Source organism: Budorcas taxicolor, chromosome 19 (genome assembly GCF_023091745.1).
Source record: "Budorcas taxicolor isolate Tak-1 chromosome 19, Takin1.1, whole genome shotgun sequence".
Taxonomy (NCBI): Eukaryota; Metazoa; Chordata; class Mammalia; order Artiodactyla; family Bovidae; genus Budorcas; species Budorcas taxicolor.
This window is the reverse complement of record NC_068928.1, coordinates 39,304,890-39,322,778: the sequence shown is the minus strand read 5'-3', so window position 1 is coordinate 39,322,778 and position 17,889 is coordinate 39,304,890. Positions and strand designations below refer to the sequence as shown.

The 17,889-nt window shown below is 50.8% G+C and overlaps 1 protein-coding gene across 1 annotated transcript in view; it reads left to right on the top strand.

The window, feature by feature from the left end:
- Positions 1-16,154, top strand: part of PLXDC1 (plexin domain containing 1) — a 63,000-nt gene extending 46,846 nt beyond the window's left edge. The window contains exons 10-14 of the mRNA XM_052657951.1: positions 2,574-2,634; positions 3,967-4,102; positions 10,507-10,542; positions 13,344-13,504; positions 14,842-16,154. Of these exons, the coding sequence (XP_052513911.1) occupies positions 2,574-2,634; positions 3,967-4,102; positions 10,507-10,542; positions 13,344-13,504; positions 14,842-14,961 (514 nt within the window). The 3' untranslated portion in view covers positions 14,962-16,154. The remainder of the gene's footprint in view (positions 1-2,573; positions 2,635-3,966; positions 4,103-10,506; positions 10,543-13,343; positions 13,505-14,841) is intronic.
- Positions 16,155-17,889: the final 1,735 nt, after the last annotated feature.

Here is a 17,889-nt window from a genome sequence, read left to right as displayed (position 1 = left end):
AATTTGATCCCTGTTCTCCTGTCCAGGATAAATAAATGGTGGGGGGAGGGGGGAATTGTTGGGGGGAAGACTTTCTTGGGGGACTAGAGCTCCCATGAGATTGGGAAGACCTATGAACTCCAAGAACCTTGGAATCTTGAAAATCGCAAATTACAGAGGCTTTGAGTTCCGTGCAGCTGTCCTGTAACTGTCAATATTTCCTTTGCTCCTTTCCAATGTCCTGGTGCAGAAATAAAAGCCACTGCCTTTACAGGCGGCCTGCCTAGCAGACAAGACACAGCTCAGGGCCAGGAGGAGAAAGGGGCCCTCATTAGGCCTCCCAGCTGTTCTTCCCACCAGCTGTGCTCTTATTCACTCTCTTGTGCCCTCAGTTTATTTTCCCTGTAAAATGGGCTGGGGTTATGTGATTCAGGGAGATGTGGGTAAGGAACATGCCGGTTATTTTAACTCCTCAAATACCAAACAGAATTTTTGCAAAGTGTTCAGAGTCCTTCACATGAAACGCACAGAGCCTCAGAGAGAGTACACGGGGGAGACCCGAGATTGCGTCTTCCTGGCATGGAGACTTGCGGTGTGATCCATCTTGTGCACTTTCAAGTGTGAGAGCCCCGTGTGAGTGTGAGGCGGTAATCCAGATGACCTCAGATGAGCCCTGGAATGCTGCGGCCAGCTGCCACCATGTGACTTAGCATTGTCCAACAACAGCTGAGCCATGAGGACTGCAGAATGGGTCAGATGAAAGCAAAACCCTAGCTTGCTACACCCCCACTTAATGCATATGCCCATACCCAGAAAACCATGACAGTTTAATGAGAGTTGTCAGGGGGAGGGCAGGGCCTTGGCTGCAGACATTGTCTTTGCTGGATTATGTCAACTAGAGGACAGAAAAGCTCCATCAGGGATCCTGTCCCCAGATGTACGTGGGCCTGGGCTCACCCGAGCCAGGCCCGTTCCTTCCTGACAGATCTCTGGAGCCTCAGCTGAGAGCTGACTCCAGATTTCTAAAAAGCCAGAGATCAGGGCTGCTGCAGGGCAGTCGGCCACCGTGGTCTCTCCCACCAACTGCTGCTTGAAACCGCCTCATGGTTCTTGGCTTTGCCTCCACCTGCTTTGCCCTCTGCAGCCTTGCAGAGCCTTCCTTCCCTGCGTGGGGGCCGGATCTGACTCAGATGATTTCACTTATCATGCAGGTGTTTTCCTTTCGTCCCACATTGTCCCCTAACGGCCCACCTTGGAGTCTATGGGTGACCCTGACTCCAGGATTTGGCTCAGAAAATGAGCGTCATAACCCTTGCCTTACAGTGTCATCGCAAAGGTCCTGTGAGATAGTGCAAGGGCAGCATGTGACTGGGGCAACACCTGGCATTCAGCAGACGCTCAAACAATGGCCGTTTCTCATGCCTTTCTCCTTTGCGTCTGGGTTGGTTGGCCCCGGGCTTGGAATGGGGTGCTCTTGGACCTATATCCAAGGCTCAGTCCTTGAAAGAACCAGTTAGTTTGGCCTAAAGGAAACTTCAGTTCCCAGCCCCCAACGGTGCCCCTAGTCTTCCACGCTTCAAAGGAGGGGGCACGGAGGACCCAAGACAGGGGGCTGTGGATGGCTCCTCTCAGTGTCCCTGCTACAGGAAGAGCAGCTCAGAGGCATCTTCAGAAGGAAGGACTCACAGAGCCTGGGAGCCTCGGCCTCGTCAGATCTTGGACAGATGGGCAGGCAGTTGCCGGTGCAGAGTTCACCAGCCTCGCATCCTTTCTCAGCACTGGTGGCTGGTGATACTGGCTTTTCATGCAGAGATCCCTGCACTTGAGTAAGACTTGGTGGATTCTCCTGGCACCAAAGAGTGAAGAACGGAACTTTGAGTATGACGCTGAGGAGAATATTCTCTGGTTCATCCTCGTACCCCACCCCTTCCCTAAGGAAGCACTTGATGTCTTCCAGCCCAGCTGAGCTGTGCGGTGTCCTCTCAGGGGACCCTGGTCAGCCAAGATCTCATCTCTCCCAGTCTCTGGCAGGACCTCACCTCTGCCCTTCAGTGACCACATGGTGGGTGTTGGCCATATTGGCTGATGTCCATCCTTGGCCCTGCCCCTCCTTGCCAAATTTAGGCTCCTCCACAAAGAAGGGGGGCTCAGCAAATGAGCAAGACTTTCCCCAGATGAGAACATGTGTGTGAACTCCCTGGTTTCTCAGCAATTTCTGGGCTGCCCAGAGTTGCAGGGTGGGGCTTAAGGTCATTAGAGGTCATCCAGTCTGTCAGCTCCGTAAATACAGAGACACATACAGACACACAGACACACACACACACATGCATCTGGGTGGGTGTGGCCTTGGTCCTGGGGAGCTGGGTCAGGAGAAGGGTGAGGATGCCACAAATAGCTTCCCCTCCTTTGGGGGAAGGAGTAGAGGGGGCAGGAGGGGCTTGATCACAGCCACCTGGTGCCAGGGCACCTGCTCAGTGGTCTTGGGGAGGTTCACCTCCTCCTTGCTCCCCTTGGAGAGCTATTACTGCATGGGGGTAAGGGAAGGCTTCTCTGTCAATCCCATTACACCTCCGGCCTCTTGATTCCCCCTGCAGATGTTCCAGTGGCTTTGACCGCTACCGCCAGGAGTGGCTGGCCTACGGCTGTGCCCAGGAGGTGAGAGGCTGAAGTGAGCCTGGTGGGGAAAGGGCAGGGCTGCAGGCTTGCCCCTTGCCTGGTCTCTCTTCTCTTGGTGACATTCTCCCCTCCACCTGGGGCTCGCCTCCCTCTCTGCTCTGCACCAGTGAGACCATTGTGGGAGGTTTTTGAGGGCTCAGTGGGTCCTTGAGACAAGCACTTCTCCCAGTGACTTGGCCCGGAGCGGCAGTTCTCCAGGGGCTCTCTTGGGCCTTGCAGAGGGTATATTGGATGTGGCCTTGGCCACACTGGAATCTTCTAGGAGACTGTGTGCCTGGTAACATTCAAGAAGTGACTGCCCCGGCTCCAACCTTCAGGCATTTAAGGAAGGCAGTCATTCTGGGGGCAAAGTGGGTTGTACCTGGCACCTCCCATTTAGAATCCCATACAGGTTCAACCCCTGGGTTGGGAAGATCCCCTGGAGGAGGACATGGCAACCCACTTCAGTATTCTTGCTTGGAGAATCCCATGGATAGAGGAGCCTGGCGGGCTACAGTCCATAGGGTCTCAGAGTCAGACACAGCTGAAGTGTCTTAGCACACATGCACAAGCACAGGTTCCTTGTCACTTGGAATTTTCCAGAATGCTCAACGCTTTGGATGGGTAATGTCCTATTCTCACACCTTTTACTGACACAGAGAGACCCATTCACGTACGCATCCCTTCCCCTCCCTTCCTCTCACTTTCCCTTCTTGCAGGGCAAGCACATGGCATGTGCCCAGCATTTGCTCTGATTTAATCCTATCATGGTCCCAGGAGCTACGGACCAGTGTCCCCACTGATCAGGGAAGGAAACTGTGGCTCAGAGAGGTTCAGTGACTTGGCTTGCAGCTCACAGCTGGTGAAATGGTGAAGGTGCTGGGCCCAGCATTTAAATGTGAACTCCCAGAATTACTGCCAGGCTTTCACTACCATCTGTTTTATTAGTGAAGCTAGGTGAGCTGTTTCTGGTCTTCAAAAAAAAAAAACCCCAAAACCCCTTGTCCATCCAGCAGCCTGTTTCTGACATTGGCTATTGGTGAATGTACTCATTCGCTTTATTTATTTAAGATTGGCATCTCAGCTCCTTCAGGAAGGATTCAAAGCGGCTGACAGATAAATTGCCCTGTAAGATAAGATACTTTCAGGATAAAGTGGAAAGCTTAAATGCATTCAGAGCCCAGCTTTGGTTAGATTACCATGCTTGGACCACTCACTGGAATCTTAAACCTTCTGGCCGCTGAGGGATGAAAGCACCCCCAGGGTCCTCCTGTGTGCGACGTAGCTGCTGGCAAGGCCTCTGTCCATCACAGCACCAGGTCTCTCTTGCAGGCAGAAGGCAGAACGTGCGAGGATTTCCAGGACGAGGACTCCTACTCATCCTCGCCCGACAGCTCCTTCAGCCCCTTTGACGGAGACTTCACCACCACCTCCTCCTCCCTCTTCATGGACAGCCTCACCACGGAAGGTAAGGGTGGGGAGGAGCCATGGCCCTGGAGCATCACTGCCCCTGATGGGGATTATCTCAGGGAACATAGTTGTTGCATCCTGTCACATCTGAGGCTCCCAGAGCAGAGGTCACTTGCCAGTGAGACACAGAGCTAGGTTTAGGACGAGTGGACTCCACGCGCGCGTCAGAGTTGTGGAACAGAATTCACTGTGGCAATGCCGATTTGTTTACATAATAACTTGATTCATCTTAATAGCAATTCTCAGAGAACCTGTGAGATCTTAGCATCCTGGTAGCAGGTATGAACTCAGTCCCACACACTCAGACATCAGAGAAAGATTGCATAATTTTTCTGTTCCCTTCTGGTTCTCACTCCTCATTGGGCTGGCGTGGTGGGAAGTTCCACCCCCACCGTGCTGGGGCTTGACTTTCCACTCCTGTGATGTCCAGGGGGTAGAGGGTAATGCAGGACAGCTCTGACCGTCTTGGTTGTTGCTGAACTGCCTCTTCAGGCCTGGCTGTCCCTGGGGCCTTCTCTGCCATCCTCATGTTACTGGTGGAATGGTGATTCCTGGGTTCTCGTCCTCACAAGGGAAAGAAAGCAATCGAGAGACATGGAACAGTTTTAAGCAGCAGGAGTTTTAATAAGCAAAGGAGAATGTACACTCTTGAGAAGGGAGGAGAGCAGACTGGGGGCCAGAAGCAGCCCCACAGTGAAGGTAGAGTTGGGTTGTTCAGAGTGATGGGAAGTCTCTCCCTGTGTCCTCCATTACTGGATTGATGAGTTGATTGACAGCTTTAGGTTACATAACTTTTCTCCTGTGTGCAGCCGCTTACCCATAAGCACCCAAATGGAAACGGGTTGGGGGGGTGCTGGGCAGGGAATGGCAATACTAATTTATCATAAATACTGTATAATGAACCCCAGGCTATTCCAAGTCACCTCTTAGGTCTTGTTGCACCTACACCAACCAGTACTGGCGGTTTGGAAAGCCCTGTTGGGTTTTTGTTATCTGACTTGGTCCTGATAAGGCTGGAAATTTTGCAGTCCTTAACCACAAAAAGGGAGCTCTCTGGGCATGTTCTGGTCACCAGGGTCCAGGTCAGGCAGGGAAAGGTGACCCTGTCCAGGATGGGGTGGGACCAGCTCATGTCCGACTGGCTATCTACCAGTCTTCAGTTCCAAGGTCAAGTTGCTTCCATTTCTTTGAGGCCAGTTCTCGGAACTGTGGCAGTCATGGCTGCAGTCTGCCCAGCATGCAGTTAGCTTCTTCCACCTGGTGGAGGTTGTGGTGTCCAGAGGTCCTTGACTGTGCCTAACGGCTGTATTATCATTTAGTCTTATTAAACTGTTTTCCTGTGTTTCCGTGTTTTCTCACCTCTCTGAGTAAACTTATTCCTTGGTTAAAGTTTTTCCACAGAGAAAAGGTAGGCTGAGGACATGCGGGGCAAGGGCCATAGGATCCTGCTCTGTTTCACCCAGGCCTAGGGTTTTATTGAAGCTGCCGGAGGTCCATCCACCCTGTGGGGAAGACCGGGCAGGGTCCCTGGATTCTTTGGCTATCTCTGAGAAATTCCCCCCTCATCCTTTTTTGATACATGGCATCTAGATTTCAAGCCCTTGCCCTAAGTCTAAGACTGAAAGACATATGGGGTCTTCCTACCTCCCCTGAGCCCAATTACCTGTTTGAAAGGAGCAAATGGAAAGGAGAAAAAAGTTGGTATTTTTAAACATTATTCATCCACAACCCCATTTTATAGACAAGGAAATGGGCTCGTGAGGGGCAAAGTAGGTTGCTTAGCAGTGGAATATTCTGAGGTCTCTGCCTGCCTTTGAAATGCAGCATGCTGCTGCTGCTGCTGCTGCTGCTAAGTCGCTTCAGTCGTGTCCGACGTAGAGAACCAGAAAGCAGGAACCCATGGATCTGGCCGGAGGGAAGCGAACAGTTGATAGAGCAAACATTTGAGGGGACTGACCATGGGCCAGGTAGGGTGCTGACATTGTGTACCTATTAATACTCAATCCTCCTAATTATCCTGAACTTTGATGCTCTTTGATTCCCAGTTTACAGAGGAGACACTATGGCTAAGAGAGGTTGTTGGGCTTACCCAAAATCACACAGCCAGGAAAATGTGGCATCGGGCCTCATCTGGTTCCCAAAGCAGCAGTCTGGCTCGATCAAGCCCACTCACTGTTGAAAGGAATGGAGAAGGGTCTTCATGGGTTCAGTGGGTGGGAGAATAGTGAAGGGTGAGCAGTGAAGCGGGAGATTCAATACATTACATGAAAAAGGGGCAAGAGGAGACCTTGCCCTCAGGAATTATAATGGAGTTCAGGGGTGACCTTCCAGTTAAAGGAAACGCCACTTAAAAGAGCCCCCTGGCCAGTCACCCTTGAGTTAACCCTATGTGCTATTGGGGGCTCAGTCTGAGAGGTGAGAACCCAGCCTTTCCCTCAGGGGCTTATGTCTGGGTGAGCCACGGTGCCTGAGCCCAGAGGAGTGGCTACAGCGGGCATGGAGAAAGCCCAATGTCTGGCATCTGGAGGTTGGGTTCAAGCCCTGACTTGGAATTATTCTCCTTTAGTCCCGGGCTACTGCCATGAAGGGCTGTCCCTACACAGGGTGTCCCGTTGATCAGTTTTATCATGTGTGTGTCTCCTGTCAGCCCAGGAATGTGTCCCTCCTGTTTGCTATGTAATAAAATTCCACAAGGGAAACATTAATTAGAGTAAGGACAATTATGGCTTTATGGCCTTTCAGTCCTGGAGGAGGTAGCAAAGATTAGCAAGTTGCCTTTATAAGAAAAAAATGTGACAAGGACTTGTCCCCGCAACAAACTCTCAAGGTGTCTGGAGGGACAGGTTTGGGTCACCCCTGCCTGTGTTATTACAGCCTACACAGGGAGATGACGTGCTCAGGGTCCAGGAAGGTGCTGTGAACGAAGGGGATAGAGCACTTCAGCCAGGGGGACCCACCTGGTCAGGGCAGGGGTGGAGAGCAGAGAAGTTAGTGGGAGCAGCTGCTGAAGGGTCGTGGACCCCTCCTCTCCCCAGCCAGCCAGAAAAGCAGAAAGGGCCAGGGAAGCAGGAAGTGTGGGAGCTGGATTTTAAGTTACTTACTTGCTTAAATGCTGCTCACTTAAATGAACCAGAATGACCTCAGAGTGGCGAGCAGCTGCCACAAAATCTATGCATTTTATCGTTAAGGATAGACAGGCACTGACCCGGAATATCTGTGCAGTCTGACTCATCTGATGAGCAGCTGAACAGAACATGTTGGTAGCAGCAAGAAGTGACTGCTAACCACAGGAAAATGACCACTTATTCAGTAGACATCACACACATTTCTTCACTCTGTGGGTTTTCATGGGCCTGGACCACAATCTGTTAATTAGGGAACGAGTGTGCATTCCGTGGACCCCTAGCAAGGCAGCATCTGGGACCCAGCCCTCAGTGAGGGGAAGAAAAGCTGCTGTGGGCACAGCGTGGTCACCTTTAGTCATCTTGTGGGAGGGACTGGCTGCAGGTGTCTTTTTGTCTATCAAGACTACATGTGGCTTGGGCTACAATGTATTTCCAATGGTCTAGATTCAAAACAAGTTGATTCAAAAAATCAAGTTAATTCATCCAATCATGTTTAGGATTACTTTGGTCAATTTCGAGTAATCAATTCATCATTTTTAACTTGTAGTAAAAAAAACAGATTCAGAGGCATATATAAATACCTTGTGTATTGCAATTCCTGAAGAAAACGTATCTTTCTATTAGAAGTCAACAATTCTCTGTTTTGTTTTACTTTGAATTTTTAGGGTGTTTCTATAATTTTGTTCATTTATTTTTGATCCTGCTGGGCCTTCGTTGCTGTGCAGGCTTTTCTCTAGCTGCAGCTTCCCATTGTGACGGCTTCTCCTGCTGCAGAGCACTGATTCCAGGAGGTGGGCTTCGTTAAGTTGCAGCACACGGGCTGAGTAGCTGTGGCTCCTGGGCTCTGGAGTGCAGGCTCATTAGTTATGGTTCACAGTTGCTCCACAGCCAGGGGGATCTTCCCAGACCATAGATCAAACCCATATCTGCTGCATTATCAGGCAGATTCTTAACTTTCTGAATTTTACTTACCTGATGTGAACAGTCAACTCATTGGAAAAGACCTTGATGCTGGGAAAGATTGAAGGCAAAAGGAGAAGAGAGCAGCAGAGGATGAAATAGCCTCGCTGATTCAATGGACTTGAACTTGGGCAACCTCCAGGAGATAGTGAGGGACAGGGAGGCCTGATGTGCTGCAGTCCATGGGGTCGCAAAAAGTCGGACACGACTTGGCGACTCAACAACGATGACAATACATGATAAACAGTTAAATGATTCCAAAGTCAAATCTACAAAAGCAACTATATCCAAAGAAGCTTAGTTTCTCGTTTTCTTCCTCCATTCTATTCCCCATTTTCCCTGTGAAAGTGAAGTGAAAGTGTTAGTTGCTTAGTCGTGTCCAGCTCTTTGTGACCCCATAAGCTGTAGCCTGCCAGGCTCGTCTGTCCATGGGATTTCCCAGGCAAGAATACTGGAGGAAAGAGGAGTGGGTTGCCATTCCCTTTTCCAGGGGATCTTCCCAACCCAGGGATTGAACCAGGGTCTCCTTTGCAGGCAGATTCTTTACCATCTGAGCCACCAGGGAAGCCCCTTTCCTCTATGGGGTACTATTTTTAAATTTTCTTATGGTTTGTTCTTCTACTGTCTAGTGTGATTTTTTGGTATTTGAAGATTTATTGGAAATGCATAGCAGAACCAGGTGTTATATTCAGGTACTGGGAGCGTAAAATGGTTGGTTGCTGAGAGGCTCATAGTCTATGCAAACAAGGGGACCCAAGATGCTCCAGAAACAGATCAAATGGCATGGGACACGGGGGAGGACACACCCATCTATCCTCTGGGAAGTGACAGGGCTGGGACCAGGACTAGGCTGAGATAAGTGACACACTCAATGCAGATATAAAAGTTAAGGAGACATACACACACACACACACACACACACACACACACACACACACATGCATACACAAAAGCAATAATTAAGAGAAATAATCTTTTCATGCAATATTTGCAAAAATAAAAAGTAATGCCAAGAATCACGGTAAACAAAATATCAAAACATTTTTAAAAAGACAGAATCAGACCCTGTTTCACTTGTGTCATCCTAGCCTCAGCCCTGCAAGAGGCATTTCAGGAGCGGGACTTTTGAAAGAGGAGTGGTGAAGGGGAGGAAGGGCATGTCCTGTAGGAGGAACAGAATATGCAGCGACTCAGAGATCTGAGAAGACCCCGAGGTCTGGAGAGCCTTGCGTAGCTTGTTACACCCACTGTAACAAGTGCTATTGAGTTGGCCCGAGTGACAGAAGAGAAGACTGGGACAAACTGCCGAGGGTCTTGAACATCTGTGATCAAAGGGGAGTCAGTGGAAGCTCCGCTTTGAATGAGGAGAACAGTGGAGGGGGAGAAGGGACACAGAGCAGGTCGCAGGTCCTACATTGTGCAGGGTTCCGTTCGTTTAATGTCTGATGCTTGAAGCAGTAATCTCTAGTCATCTAGAACATTCTCCTGACGTGGAAATTTTTGCTGTCCTTTCCCCACAGGAATCTGTGGGGAGGAACCACAGGAAAGGTCAACCACTGGAACTTATTTAGGAGGCTGCAGGGTACACTCCTTGAGGTGTAGAGGGAGTGTGTTGGCCTGGAAATCTGTCTCCCACATTGTACCCTGGGGGTCTTCAAGCAGATTTGATCTTGTGACTCACACACACCCACCTCAAATCCTTCCTCCCCTTCCTGCTGCCCCTTAGGATACTGTGAAAGGCCCTGAATTTGGCTTTCCAGGCCGCTGTCCACCCCCACCCCCAGCCTCACTCACTCTCATCACCCCCTGCTCACAGCCTGTCTGCCCTCCAGCTGCACTGAACTGCTTTTTATGCCTCTACTGGCCAAGTTCTTGCTGACTCCAGCCTTTGCCCCACCGTCTATTTGGGACTGTGTCTCAGCCCCACGTCTCATCCTGCCTCCTTAACTGCCTTTGTGTGGACAATTTTCATCGTCCCTCCATTCCCTGCCCCCCCACCCCCACCCCATGACCTCCCTGAGGGCAGAGATCACATCTATCACAGTACTTACTCCCTGGGCTCACCTCCCAGCAGACACTCAATAAGTATTTGTTGAACGAATGAACACTGGGGAAAGTTGGCTTGTCTGTGGCCTTTGACCTTTAGACTGCTGTGTGACTTTGAGCAAGTCACCGCCCCTCTCTGGGCTTCAGTTTCCTAGCCTTCAGAATGAAGGGCTGAACTGAACCTCCCTGAAGTCTCATCCAATCCAATCCAACGGGACAAAGGCCATTGTGATTCTGCTAACCTTGCGCCTTCTCTCCTTTCCGTTTGAAGACGACACCAAGGTGAACCCCTACGCAGGAGGAGACGGTGAGTACAGAGACACCTGCCCCTTTCATCACAGCGCTGCCTCTTGGACTCACCCCCCAAGAGGGTGGTACAGCCTTCACCTGGCCTCTTTGCTTTTACTCCCTGAGTGGGGGAGGGGGAAACAGCAGCAGCCTGGGCTTCTCCAACCTCCTGCTCGGTGGGAAGGTGCGGGACGTGGGCAGGGGCTTCTGGGCACATACTTCCTAGGCTGAAAAAGCAAATCTACGTCTAGACATTTCTCATCTCAGGCGGGAACCTCCTGCAGTTCTTCTGACCACAGTGCTCTTGAGTATTCACTGCCCTGAAAGGAGTGAGAAGCAGAGGAGAGGCTGAGCTAGGGCAGGCATGGCCACGGACCTGTGGCCCTGGCCTCTGTCCCCAAGGGGCATCCCAACCAATGATGGGTGGAGAGCAGATTCTCTCGTTAAAGTTGTTGCAGGAAGGGGGACCCCTTCCAGGGCCCGAGAGTGAGCTCTTGTCTAACACTCTGAAATAAATTGTCCGTGGAGACACATGGGCTGACAAAGCAAGAGATTTTACTGGGAAGGGGAGCCCAGGGGAAGGGCAGCAGGGTAAGGGAACTCAGGAGGATTGCTCTGCCATGTGCTTTGCAGTCTCTGGTTTTATGGTGATAGTGTTAGTTTCTAGGTTGTCGCTGGCCAGTCATTCTGCCTTAGGGTCCTTCCTGGTGTAATGTGCATCAGCCAAGATGGGTGCCAGCCAGGATTCTGGGAGGTTGGTAGGGTGCATGAACTGGAGTCTCCTCTGTCCTTTTGACTTTTCCCGAATTCTGCCAGTTGGTGGTAGCTTGTTAGTTCCACGTTCCTTACCGGAACCATGAGTTTAAGATAACTCATCCAAGTGGGCACTATGGGGTCTGGCCAGGGCAGGCAGCTTTGATCAGTGTTTGCCCTAACAAAGTTGCCTTTGATTCCCAACGTGGGTTGGCAGAGAGGACACAAAAGTTGTCCACCACAATTTTATACAGCTTAAGAAGGTAGGGTCCCTGCTACCAGGACTGCCTGCGGGGATAATTTCCTCTCTGGTGATGTGGAGGCGGGGGCGGCCATCTCCCCTGGCCTTTGCTCAGAGCCAGCTTAAGCCCTTGCTGCAACTACCACAAAGGGGAGATGGAAGAGCCTTCCAGCTCTAGGGCTGGGAGACTGTTAACCTGGCTCCAGCAGGAGAGGCGGGACTGTTAACACAGCACAGTTAGGCGGTTTCTCCCACCAGAGGTGGAGCCATTGGTCATCTGTGGGCACCAGGTGTGAGAGCGCATCTGTGTCCACTGGGCTGAGGGGAGGCAGGCGGCTCTGAGCCACGTTCGTTCCCCTTATTCCACACCATGTGCTCGTCATCCCAAGCCCTGCCCTCAGATCATCAGGGTCACTGAAGGCTGCGGGCTGATGGCCAGGTCAGGAGAGGCCAGCTTGGGGTATGTCCTCTCCACTCCTCCAGTTCTTGGCAGATACCCTGGCAGTGCCCCAGCGTAGTTTCTCTCCTAAGCTTTTTTCTCTTGAAGAGAAAAGGGGATGGGGAACACAATGACTTTGGACGTATGCAACATTTTATTAAAAATCCCCACCCCTTGTTGATTCCCATCACACCCACCAGCGAAGTAAAACAGACTTCAGTATTTCTGTTGCTCGCATGATCCTCTGTCTTCTCTATGTCATTAGCCCCACATCCTTTTAGGATATAAGGAGAAGCAGCAAAAAGCCACCGCAGGTAATATTAGCGAACTGGGCTTCTTAGCATCACCGACTCGAAGAACATGAGTTTGAGCAAGCTCCAGGAGTTGGTGATAGATAGCCTGGTGCGCTGTAGTCCATGGGGTCTCAAAGAGTCGGACATGACTGAGTGAATGAACTGAACTGAACTGAGGCTTCTTAGTGACTGGCACTGACTGTGTCCTTGGATGAATCCCTTTACCTCTCTGTATTTCCATTCCTTCAGCTGTACGAGAAAGGGTTGGGCTGGATGTGCTTCCAGCTCCATAGTCTATGGAAAATATTCAGCCTTCTCCTTGGGCTGTATTTCAAACGCTTGCAATGTTCTCAGAGAGTGTTTGCTGGCTTATTAGCCCTTAGAGGACCTAGTTCATTTCTTTTATTGAGTTCCTCTGATGGGTCTGCCATTTTTTCTAAGAGTTGAGGACACTGAGATGAATAAGACACTGTCTCTGCCCTCCGGGAGGTCACAATCTGGTAGTGGACAGTGACAGGTAAAAATGTGGTCATTTTGCTCTCAGAATAGCTACACTTATTGAAGTTGTCCCAGAGACTGGCTGTGCTCCTTAGCAGTTAACATGAATTATTTCATTTTAATCCTCACTGTAATCCTATCAGGTAGTTATCATTATTATCCTGTTCTATAGAAATGATGACCGAGACACACAGAAGTTAAATAAGATGCCCAAAATTACACAGCTAGTAAGTAGCAGAGTCTGTATTTGAAACCAGACAGCCAGACTCCAGACCCCACAACCATCAGATCTCTTAACCATCACATGCCCTTTGTGAATTCCTTAAAAGGACCTATATGGGATGGGTATTAGAGAGAGCTTTTATGATCCCTAGGAGACATTTGGGCAACTTTTAAGTGATTTTGGGAAACCACCTAAATTGTGCTAAGAACAAAGTTAATGTCACCCTCATTATAGTTCCACCCGATCCACCCTTTCATGTATTTGATAAGTAGATCTGAAGGTTCTGTCGGCTTTCATCTCTGGGACTTTGTCAGAACCCAGGACTCCACAGTGCCCCCTTCCTCGATCCCCTGACCTAACGGTCTCTTTGCAGGCCTTCAGAACAACCTGGCCCCCAAGACGACGGGGTCCCCTCTGCACCTGGGCACCATCGTGGGCATTGTGCTGGCCGTCCTCCTGGTGGCTTCCATCATCCTGGCTGGGATCTACATCAATGGCCACCCCACCTCCAATGCTGCCCTCTTCTTCATCGAGGTCCGTGCGGGGTGGGGCCACCCCTCTGCCATCCCCATCTGTGTCAGCATTCCCCAGCCATTCAGTCCCTATCTCTCCTTTTTTCATCCCTCACCCACCTCACACCAGGCTCCTGTTTCCACTTGAGGGGCTTCATCAATTCCATCCGGGCTTATCTCCCACTAGCAGGGGCTCTCTGAGTCCCTAATCCCCAGGGCTTGGCCCCTCAAGACTCCTCTGGCCTGCTTGTCCTGTCGAATGGCCTCTGCTTTGCCTCCACCATTTGTGGAATCAGAACAGTGACCATCTCCAGAGGAAGGAGAGAAAACCACAGATGGCTCACATGCCCTTGAGTGGTTATGTGACCATCCCCAATGATTTATGGTTTCTCACACCCAAATTCCAAGGCCTGGGGCTTATCCAAAGCCATAATGAAACTGAGGTCTTGCCTTTTGGCCTGCTGTGTGCGTTTTTCTATTAGATTTGACAAGCCATAGTAATCATAAGAGTCGCTCTGTCTGGGAGCTTTCATTGAGGATACTGCAGTTTTTAACGTCTCAGAAATTCAGAAGAGCCAGCCTGACGTGCAGCATGGGAAGTAGGGCCTGGGCTCCTTCACTGTGAGCCGCAGAGCTCAGGAGCCCCTGCCCACTGCCCACCCGTGGTGACTGACCAGCTCTCTGAATCCCACAGCAGGGTGGCCTCTAGGTCCACAACCCTCCACGTGGGTCACACGCCCCTTGACCTCATCATCCAGAGGCCTGGGTGGTTCCCTCCCCTCTGGTTCAATGCCACCTGTTTCTTACGAATTCTAACCCGTCATTGGTAGGTTAACACTAAGACCTGCCAAGGCTAAGACCTACCTGGTTTCACCGGGGGAACCTGCAGATCCCCAGCCACAGGAATGCAGACAGGAAGGTCTGAGACCCGGGAATCTGCGTTTTCTTCAGCTCCCCACCTCTGATGCAGGACCTGTCCTGTCTAGAGGGTTATCTTGGCATTTCCAGAACCTCCCAGATCATTCCATCTCTTACCCATTTCCTCACTTTCTGAAGTCTTAGGGCTCCACTCTGTGTATTGCTGAGTTTTTCACCTTGTGTCATGCAGTCCACATGGCAAAGCATCAGATGACCTCCTTCCCAACTCCTGAGGCTCCCAGCGGGTTTCCCAACACGCCAAGGATCACAGCCAGAAGCCTTCAGGGAAGGGGGTCTACACTTCACCTGGTTCACACACAGTAGCCCCCAAGAGCCCTTGAAAAGTGCTCAGAGCTGTCCCCCTGGGTGAAGGGGAGAAAGTGGGGAGGGTCCCCAGTGGGTGGGATCACGCCCACTCACTCTGCGTCTGTGCCCCTACAGCGGAGACCTCACCACTGGCCGGCCATGAAGTTCCGCAACCACCCCGGCCACTCCACCTACACAGAGGTTGAGCCCTCAGGGCACGAGAAGGAGGGCTTCGTGGAGGCAGAGCAGTGCTGAGAGCGCCAGATCTCCCTTGGAAGGGTACAAAGGAAGACCCGGGGACCTCAAAACACATGAGTCAAAGCAAAGCAGAGAAATGACTTTTCTTGGCCTTCTCTGAACACACTCTGGCTGGGAAAACAAGCCCGTGGTCTGTGGTGCCTGCACTACAGTTTGGCCATCATACCCCAGATATTAAAGCAGGGGCAGAAAAGCCACGATAACCGGTAGCAATCACCAGTGCCAGGGGTCTCCCCTTCTGAGTCTCTCAATGGTCTACTCTGGAGCTGCCTCAGAGGTCCCTTCCCACCTGGAGATGGACAGATGCCCTGTTCCCATCACCTAATGCCCCCGTGTATGACAAAGAGAACCCAGCTCTTGATGGTGGCCACCGCATTCCAGGGTCCATAGATTCAAGAGCAGGTCCTCATGGCTATGGATTCAGCATATTTTGCCCCAGCTTCTGTGGTCTAGAAGTCTTGAGAAGGAGTTCTCACCATCTGTTACACACAGGTACGGCTGCTCCCAGCGCTTTCGGCAGAACACTGATTGGCATGCTGGCGTCCGAAGAAAGCCAAAGGAGAGGAGAGAGAACTTGCGGGCAGATTGCATTTTTAGGCTTCGCTCCCCCAACTTGCCCTGTCTGCTGAGAACCAGTTAGTTTCTGCATTGAACATGTGTGTGGCCCATGTCACGGGCTTTATCCAATGGCAGGCCAGCCCACCAGGTGAGCTGTGCTGTGCGTGGCCACATCTGCCAGGTGGGCTCCTCATTCCAGTGGCACGCTTGGGTGTCCACTGTCTTCACTGGCCTGGTCTTCCATCAGTGCCAGTCAGTACCTCCAAAGGCAGGGCCTGCCTGATCAATACTTTGCCTCCTCTGAGCTGGAATTTTATAGCCATTAAAGAGAAATAAGGTGGGGAGAAGCTTCTTGAAACATACCCAACAGGGAACTTCAGTTGGATTCTGTTGAAAAGCAAAACCTCTAGAACAACTGGGACAGAGGAAGCTGATGCGGGAAGGAAGAACTTTATATCTGCCGGAAATTCTTGGGGCAGAGAGTTTAGGCTCCCAAACCTAATCTGGTTTTAAGTGAGTTCTGCCCTAGAGATGAGTTGGTGTTGCTTCTGAAGAGCATTTCAAATGAAAACCTATAGTTCACCCTCATTCAAAGTAAAAAAAAAATATCAGCAGCAAATAAACAGTAAATCATCGTCTCCACCGTCCTTTGTTGTTGTTTAGTCACTAAGCTGTGTCAGACTCTTTGTGACCCCATGGACTGTAGCCTGCCAGGCTCCTGCGTCCATGGAATTTCCCAGGCAAGATTACTAGAGTGGGTTGCCATTTCCTTCGCCAGGGATCTTCCCAACCCAGGGAGCAAACTCATGTGTCCTGCATTGGGAGGCAGATTCTTTACCGCTGAGCCACCTGGGAAGCCCTCCACTCTCCTTAGTCATGTCCTTTTATGCATATCACCAGCATGCTACCAAAGAAAGAAGTTTATATACAAAGCCTCCTGAAGTGGGGGTAGGGGGTCTGCAAATCACCGGGCACATACCAACACTGGACTGATGGTCTTGCAGATGCTCCATGGTTTATCCTTGGTGAGAATGCTAGTAACCACTGGAGTGGGAAACATGCTGGACCTCTGCTTTCCGTAGGTATCCTTCATAAGCCAGGCAAGGAAGAGCTATGATTTTGAGAAACTGTATCCAAATTTGAGAAAGTAAAAGGATAATGCAACAAAGAGAATAGAGTTCTTTTCAAGCTTCTGAAGGTATGAAACAGAGCCCTCCTAATGAGAGAATCGTAGCCAGGCACTGAAATACTCAGGGATTCCAGCACTGCTGGCTGGCAGGAGGGTGATTTTTGCCCTTGGCTGACAAGCAGAGAATCTATGACCTTTGTGTGTCTAAAACAGCCAGTGAGGGAGTTCCAGCTGTGACAAGATGCAGTGCACAGCATCACAGGTCCCACTCCCAAACTCCAGCATGCTTCTTTCTAACGGGGGCTCTTCCGATCATGCTGATTCCTGAAGGGAAAGAAGACTGAGGATGAAAAAATGGGCAGTGATGTGCTGAGGCCTCTACTAGAAACACTGCAGGTGGAGAGAGAAAGCACGAGATATCTCGGGCCAGTCGGAGCAAGCCTCGCTGGCCCCTGGGATGACAGTGGTGAGGGCAGCGGAGCTGTTTGTCAGCAAGTAGCCTGGTTTGTTAACAGCAAAAAAGAACTAAAGCTGTGTCATTCAGAGAGGTCCCTGGCCATGCAGAGTGCCTCAAGTCAAAACAAAGCGCTCCCAAGAAACAGCCAGTAGCTCACAGAATTAATGCTGGTTCTCACCTGTCCTTAGGCTCTCTCACGAGATCAAGCATCTCTCAGACCCGAGAGTTTAACTCCAAGGTTTAGAGGGGGTTCACCGGGTAGCTGCAGAGTGAATGACCAAAACGAGACATAGCGGTTTCATGGTCAACCAGCAAAGGAGTACTTTTGTGCACCATCAACCACAGATAGCTTGCAGACTTCCAGGCCTCTCTGACCCACAGGCAAACAAAATCACCCAGGAGAGCAGGTGCTCAGCAGATCCTTCCCTATGTGGTGCCTTTGGGCATTCTCACAGTGAACCCACTGGAGAGGGGTTGGACGGGTCCATGAAAGCTCATCACTGACAGAAAGCTTGAATCCCGTGAAACAGCTGTCCATGTGGCACCCAGAAATCAGAAGCTCTCTGGGAGGCTCTGTTTTACATCAGAACTCTTAAGAGAGCCAACAAGAAAATGAGAAGGAAATCTGCTAGCAGTCCAGAGGTTAGGACTCTGCTTCCACTGAGGTGGCCGGTCAGGGAACTAAAATCTCCCAAGCCACAAAAGAAAAAGAGAAGAAAAATGCAGAGGCCAAGTGTGAGGGGGGAATCCCTGGATCAGGGTGTGAGCACAACTTAATTCC